The sequence below is a fragment of the Cynara cardunculus genome (genome assembly GCF_001531365.2).
Source record: "Cynara cardunculus var. scolymus isolate 2C chromosome LG 2, CcrdV1, whole genome shotgun sequence".
NCBI lineage: Eukaryota > Viridiplantae > Streptophyta > Magnoliopsida > Asterales > Asteraceae > Cynara > Cynara cardunculus.
In genome coordinates, this window is record NC_037529.1 from 13,193,340 (window position 1) to 13,201,323 (window position 7,984).

The following is a 7,984-nucleotide window of genomic DNA, read 5'->3' on the forward strand; positions in this document are numbered from 1 at the left end:
ACACAGTTAACCACGAGGATAGTGTCTGATTGATTTGAGCTTGACTCTAAAGGTTAAAAGTACCAGGAGGTCTCAGGTTCAAATCGAATGATGAATAAAAATCCCCTTATGGCCACGAAGATTCAAATGCGGTGACTTCGGCTATCTGCAAAGCAGGTGGTCGCCTTGTGATTAGTCGGCTCGCATAGCGGGTTGGATATCGAGGTTAATAAAAAACACAATTGAACAAAAGTTGAAGTAGACCAATAATGAATTGGAATGGTCCAAAATCTGATTGTTTTAGTATTGAATTTTCAACACCAGGATAATCTAAATACCTGCAGGATGTTTTGTCAATTTTTAGAACACAATCCCACATCTCAAACTGGCATTACCATTATACCATAGCAGGAAGCAAATTTATGAAGGACAATAAATTTTATCAGAGAAACATACAAGAATTTTTTGTTTTTTGTTTTCACTTGAAAACAAGCAAATTCATCATCAAGATGAATTGTCATATGTGGTACCAACATGTTGAATCACAAACCTGTAGATCTTTCCCTTCAATCGGTCGACTGCTCCTGTCAGCACCTCGTCCTGCTTTGAGATCATACGATCCAACCAATCATTCACTCGTTTCAGCTGCGACAATATCACCTTGATGGGACCCACTTCATAACTATTAGCAGCCACGCAATTCTTTCCCATCACCTGAAAACCGGCATCTAGAGACTCCTCCACAAACTTCAAGAACCATGCCTGCATCTCTTTTTGCAATTTCACTCCTAGTTCATAACTCTCATTCAACCCATGCCCTTTCATCCACGCCCCGCCAAGCAATGAAGAAGGGCAAGAAGAGGAAATCATCAAATGGCTTTTGACGGTTTCAGCTAAAGATTGTTTTTGTGGAAGGTTCTGGTTCGGGTTCTGGCTCTGGCTCTTCTTTTGGAGCTGAGAAGGGGATTCAATTCCTTGGTTTGCTAGGAGGGAAACAACCTCAAGATCAGTGGCTAGTGCGGCTTCTACCCAAAGGGCAAGTGATTTTGAATCATCTGTTGGTGGTGCAGCATTATCATGAGGTGTGCTACGATTATGGTTGCTTGCAAATGATTCAGCCGTCGAAGTGGCTTTTACCGCATCATTATATACACTCATAAACCTATCAATTGTCGGTAAAGGGTTCCCAGCTTTTGATATTGAGCACAGATTTGAAAACATGCTGCAAATGATACACTTATCTCATTAATCATTTATAACTCTGTTATAGCTTATTATCTGTGGCCTATCTTTGTGCTTTCTACATGTGCTGCTTTTTTCTTTTTGCAAGCTGAGGGTCTTCTCAGAAACAGTCCCTCTGCGTATATCTTACTCCCAGACCCTATCTTTAGGTGGGATTTACTGGGTCTGTTTGATTTGGTTTTAATGGAGGGATAAAAATAGGAGGATTTTTATGGTCTAGAAATAGTTTTCAGGGTTACCTCAAGCTCCTCAGAATAGCTTCAGTGACAAGGGCCTCTTGCAAAGCTTCAGCGGCAGCTACTGAAGCCAGATTTCTCCTTCGCATAGCATCCTACAAACCAGTGGAAATGTTGCTTACCATACTTTGAAATCCAAAACAATTAGTGATTTGTGGATTTAAATGCTGTGTTTTTATACCTGTCCAAGCCTTGCTAAGTCTAAAGACACTGCATCCAGAGGGATGCTACCATCAGTCCATTTCTTTTCATGAAGTGTGATTCCCAGAGCTGTAGTAGTTGGCCTATCAGGCAGAGGGGGAGTATCACACGAGCTAGCTTTTAATTTTTCTTCGGTTGGAGATTCGTGTGCATCACTTAATCGTCGAGAAAGAGCAGCCTGAAAATAAAAATGCCATGGCAACAATTAGGACGATGGAGCACATTATGGTTTCTAAGAAATAATAGCGGGTTACCAATATCATCTCTCAAGTGAAAGAAATTAATATTAACGAGGGTCAACCTCCTTAAGATCACAATGAAATTTAATGTGGTGGCATGAACCATGCCAAATAGTTCTTTAGAACTTGTTAGAATATATACAATTTGGTTTCTGAATTTTACCTGAGTTTTCAAAATAGCTTGCAAATCCGGCTTACATTTAGTGACACTCTTCTCTTTGGGTTCTGCAGCTCCTGGTGTTTCATCCCAGCTCTTCCTACTTGTCTTTGTGGAAGATCCAACTGTCTTTGAAGAAGAAGCAACAAGTGCCCCTGAAACCTTTGAAATCTCGGCAGCTAAAGTTGCCATCTTTTTCTTATTACCGGAATCTGTTGCTGGAGAAACTTTAACTCCACTTGACAACCTCCTTCCTGGCGACATTGACATTCTCCTTGAACTTGGAGATGCCTGCTTCCGCCCAGTAGGCGAAGGCTGCCTATATCTTGAAGGCACAATGATAGCTGGCTCTCTTGCAGCCTTTCGGTTCTCCTCTTTAGCCACAACCAAGCTAGGAACCACACACTTTGAAGGCACCGGAGATGATGATCTTTTTACTTTTCCGGCTGGTGAAGGGTCCCTTTCAACCACATTCTTTTTCCCCGCTGACACTGGCCTCTGTTGCTTCATACCTGGGCTTGAAAACCTCTGAGGAGGCTTTTCTGCAGCCTTTGTTGATTCATCAAAATTATTCACATTCTCTCTAGGTGCAAGTACTTGTCTGTTCCTACCCTGATTAACAAAAAAGATAATACCCATTATCAAATACCAGCTCTCTCTTTGTACCAGTCTTCACTGCAAATTTGTTAGAGTTAGAAGAAACGAGGAAAAGGAGCAAGCAACCCAAAGAAAAGAACGGTGTTTTTAGGGTTGTCTTTGGTAAATCAAACCACTCTTCCAACACAATGATAGAGCCGTTTATACAATTTCAGCACAAAACTTTTTTATCTGTGCATTTCTTGTACAATTTGATGAATTTATTAAGTTCTCTACATAATTAGATAAATCCTTGTCGATTTTGAGAAGTATTAATTGATTATGAAAACTCAAGCATAGGTTTCACAGGAACAGAAGGGGTAAACAAAATTGTTAGAATGAACAACAGAAGAAAAACTGAATAATCTTTCGGAAAACTATTCTCTAAATGAAATATATTATCAGCGTAATCATCAAATATCTCCAAGAAACTAGCAAGTGCAATCCTGTATTAAACCAGCAATCTAGTCTCAGTGGAACATGAAGAGGGAGCAGGATGTTGTAGAAAGCTAAATACTCTAATTATGTGTTTGATGGTAGTCCAAAACAAAATTTCAGCTTAGCCCTGGAGAATCATCTCCAAATTCAGTCAATCCTAAAACAAAGGTATCCCTGACGACTAAAAAAATGGGTTAGTTTCCATAAACGAACTTGGTAAAGGATTTATTGCAGAAGGATATGACAAGATGACGAAGATTCACAATCTAGCACACTATACTGTGTTGTCATATGGCTAATATATAAAAAATGAAGCTCTATAAATACGCAAAAGCCCTAACCTCATTTTTTAATTCCTTCGTCTCCTGTACCGCTGTTTCAAACTTTTTACTTGACAAATAAGCAGCAATAGGATCTACAGAAGCATCTGAATCCGAGGCCGTCTGGATGACAAACTCTCTCTTCGTACTGGAAATCCTGGCAATAAGCTGTTCAGGACATCCAACAAACGGGTGACGTCCAGCAATCGGACGGACTCCAGATACACGTGGAACCGGAGAATCAAAGTCGAATTTGTCAACGTAGACAAACTGGCCAAGCTGTAAGCGGTTAGTGAGGATGAGATCTGTGTCCCGGTCAGATAGAGAGACGTAAGTTGAGTTAACGGAGTCAGAGAGAGAAACATAGAAGCCATGGTTAGGCCAGAGGTCGTCTGAGCCTGCTGCAAGAGCAGGAACAATGCCTATGACCTGGAGAAGAGGGGAACGGTGGTCGCCAGTAACTCGAGTGGTGGTGTTCATCGTCTGGAGGAGTTTTAACAGAATTCCTGGGGTCAGAGACGCCATTGAAAAGAAATTTCAAGAGATTGGGTAGGTTTTGATAGAAAATGGAGTGTAGATTTGGGGGAATTATGGAGGAGGATAAGGTTAGGGTTTTTAGATAGTGAGGGAGGAAGAAGAAGCCGTTACGGAGATCTGAATTTGAAAATGGGGACTGTATGAATTTGGGCGCTATGAAAGAGTGAGATCTGGATATTTTGAAATTTGAGGTAAACTCCATTTCAAATTGGCATCCGGTAATTGTATTTTTATTTTTATTTTTATTTTTATTTTTATTTTTATTTTTTACTCCCCTATTTAAGTATGGAATCAATTTTGTTTTCGCATGTAATTTTTTTAGAGTCCATACAATGTAACAAAATGTAAAACCTTTCTTTTAAGGGATGTAAAACTTTATTATTAAGTTAAAATAAAAAAAATTAATGCACTTAATCATTTTAAAAAAAAATACTAAAGAAGCGTTTGGTTCAGAGTTCAGACAGAAAAATAAAAATGGGTATGAAAATGAGAATGAATTTTCATTCTCTTCGGTTTAACTTGGAAATCAAAAGTTGGGCTTATGAAGGAATTGACTTATTATATTATAAAAACTAAACAGATTTTTTTATTTTCATTTGCATTAATTATTGCTTAATATATATTATCAAACACCCCTTAGTTATATTTGAAACGTCTAGAGTTGGTTTTAAGGTTCTTAATAGTAAGAATGTTAAGTCAAAAAAATGCCCCTAATATCTATTAAGTACCATATGGAGCACTATAAAATTCATGTCAGGTTTCTTTCTTACTTCTTTTCTTCCTAATTTATACCATTCTACTATAGAATTTTAACGGAATGCTTCATTTGCCTTCCATCCAAGTGGTTTGTTTGGAGATCATCTGAGTAAATCATTGAAGTTTGGAGATCATGTGATAACTAGGTTTTATCGATTATAAAGTTTCGGGATTGATTTGGAAAAATGGTGATAGTTAAGGGGTTGTTTTTAAAATTTGGTTAAAATATCTCCTTCCAACTGCCTTTCTTTTTAATATATATATATATATATATATATATATATATATATATATGTGTGTGTATGTTTTCTTTTAAAAGGTATATTGTTTTGGAGTTTTCAGAAGATAAAATCTTTTGTGTGTGTGTTCTCTAGTTTGAAGTGAACCGAAGGTAATGAAGAAGAAACTAGTTTTTGTGATTTATAGCTGAAATTTGTTGCTGATTATTATTTTCATCTCTTTGTGATTATAAGGTGAGTTTTACTTTCATAAACATCATTGATATGCTTTTGGTGAAGAAACCGTATGGTTTCATACATAGGTTTTGAATATGTTATATGCTATTTTAGCATAATTTTGTGTTTTGATATGTGATTATCAATTGGTTGGAATAAGGGTGCATAATCAGGAGAGATGTATTTTGGGATAAGGATGACATAATCAGGTGAGACGTATACTAGGATAAGGGTGGCATAATCAGGAGAGACGAATTTTGGGATAAATGTGACATAATCAAGAGAGACGTATACTAAGATAAGGGTGGCAAAATCTTTTGTATATAAAAATGGGATTTCGATCGTGTGGAATTGTTATCGCATCTGCATGATGCAATGAGTTTGATTTATCGCATCTATATGATGTGATGAGATGATGTTATCCCATCCTTGTGATGCGAAGAGTAGTGTTATCGCATCTTTGATATGCGCCAAGATTGGGTTATTGCATCCTTGAGGTGCGAAAAGATTGGATTATCGCATCTTTATGATGCGACAAGGATATTTATCGCATCAATGTGATGCTAGGAAGTGTATTATCGCATCTATATGATGCGACAAGTTGATGTATATGACGCGATGAAAATGTGATCGCATCAATGAGATGCGACAAGTTGGTATCATTTATGTTTAAGGCGATGACTTTAGTACTTCGTGAATTGATGCGATAAAAATGAGGTTGTCTCATCTATATAATGCTACAAAGAGGTTTGTTTCAATAATACATATGTGGAAGTTGTAATATTACATGTGCTTGAGAACTTGTTTTATCTGCACGTCATGTACTTGACGTACATGAAAAAATTTGTAGCTACTTTTGTAATGTAGCAAGTTGTACATTTCGGACTAATGACTATATTTGAATTTCATATTAAATGGAATATGTGGTTTTATGCAAATATGGATGTGGGGTGTTATAAATCAAATTCAAGATCAACTTATAGAAGAAAGGTTATCTCGATACCCACTATCACGATTGAACTTTTAGAAATAATTTCAACAGAACCGTCAATATTGTATCTACTTATACAATGCTTAAAGGTTTATTGAAAACGTAATCTGTTTTTTAATTGCATCCAAACGAGCTAGATCATTTTTATAGATCATATCTTGAGAACTGCTTATAAGTGGGGCAAGCGAGATTTTCTAAACTAAAGATTTGCAATCTAATGTGTGAACTTGAAAATGTTTACGTTCTGCCCGTCTAAGCGTCTATCGATTGATGTGGTTTCTTTAATGTGCAAAACCTATCTTCTTTGTCATTACCAATTTAAGAATACGAACACAATTCAAATAACAACTCCAAAAGTTCCTGATTTTCGAAGTCCTTAAAAACACCAAACTAAATCACTAAAAACAACATTACCAAACTGAGAAAAAAATACTAGAAACCACCGAACTAATTTTTTTAGCATGACGATTAAGAAATGAAATCATAATACACATAGAACTCGTATCATCCATCATTTATCATGTATGTGGGGATGGACTTTGGAGGTTCTTGTAGAGCCGAAGCCGGCCATCGGAAGGCGGAAGCAGAAGCCATCCTCGAGCATTGGAGGCAGAATCAGACAATCGAGAAGTGCAGAGATGAATAAATATAAGGAAATCTAAACCAACTAAACGATAACCTTCGCCTTATGCTGCACTCAAACGGTACTACTTTCTTAATTTTTTTTTATCAATTACCATCTTCCATTTTCCAAAACAAGACATAACAAAATCAAGGTTCAAAATAGCGTGAGGTATGACGTGTCGACGAGGTCAAGCCTCAAGTCTTATAGGCCACGACGAGGACGCGGCGTTTTTCAAGGCGTGACATAAACAACAAATATGTATGTCATATTTAGAATTATATATTTATATATATGTTTTCTATATATTATCTAATCACATAATTATATTAAAAAAAAAATACACATTCATATTAAAAGAAGAAAAATCATATAGGTTATTATTATGAAAATAGTTTTTGATTAGATATTTAAAAATAGAACTTATAAAAGTAATTTTATAACTTTGTTTAATCGTGAGTCCATTACGTTTATGAATTTGTTAAACTGTGAGTGGTATGATTAGATAAATCAATAAAAATGTAAATTTAAAGTTAAAGATGTAAATACACAAAAATAATAAAGATTTTTATGAAAAAGTCATTTCTTAAATAAAAAAAACGCGCGTCGTGGCGTGAGTTACGCCTTACAGAAACGCAATGGGACATTTCGTAATGGCGGAGATGCATCTTGTGCCATATCCTGCCATCACGCGCCTTTTTAAACACTGAACAAAACAAACATCTAGAGAAATAACATAAACAAATCAAAAATTCAATTGAAGCCCATGAACAAAAAAAAAGTTGTGCAAATGAAGAAGGTGAAATTAACACTTCAACAATGTGTGATTGGGGATTTTGAAACCCTAACCAAGTGAGATTCGAGAAGAGGGAGTGGAGGGTTAGTTCAAATTCGTTCAAGTCAGTCATTCCTCATTGTTCGTTCGATCACTTAGAGAGGGAATCGAGAGAGGTAAAACCACACAAAAAATGTTGTTCACGGACTCACCCAACCAAAGCCATAAGGGCACTGAGCCGGTGATGCGCTTTTGGGCTTTTGATGCCCATGGTCATCAGCCTCATGGCCTATAGCCAAGGCCGAGCCTGAAAACATCCACTTATCGTGAATTAGTATGCTAAAGATAAATTATTCTCTAAACAATTGTTAACGAGAAGAATGTTGTATTCAAATAAAAT

At 36.6% G+C, this 7,984-nt stretch overlaps 1 protein-coding gene across 1 annotated transcript; it reads right to left on the minus strand.

Moving 5' to 3' along the window:
• Window positions 1-350: 350 nt before the first annotated feature.
• On the minus strand, window positions 351-3,973 carry LOC112507577. Its single transcript, XM_025112221.1, has 5 exons — window positions 3,500-3,973; window positions 2,061-2,666; window positions 1,639-1,836; window positions 1,461-1,552; window positions 351-1,201 (listed from the first exon to the last, which is right to left on the minus strand). The coding sequence occupies exons 1-5, from the start codon at window positions 3,971-3,973 to the stop codon at window positions 484-486; spliced, it is 2,088 nt and encodes a 695-aa protein (XP_024967989.1). The 3' UTR covers window positions 351-483.
• Window positions 3,974-7,984: the final 4,011 nt, after the last annotated feature.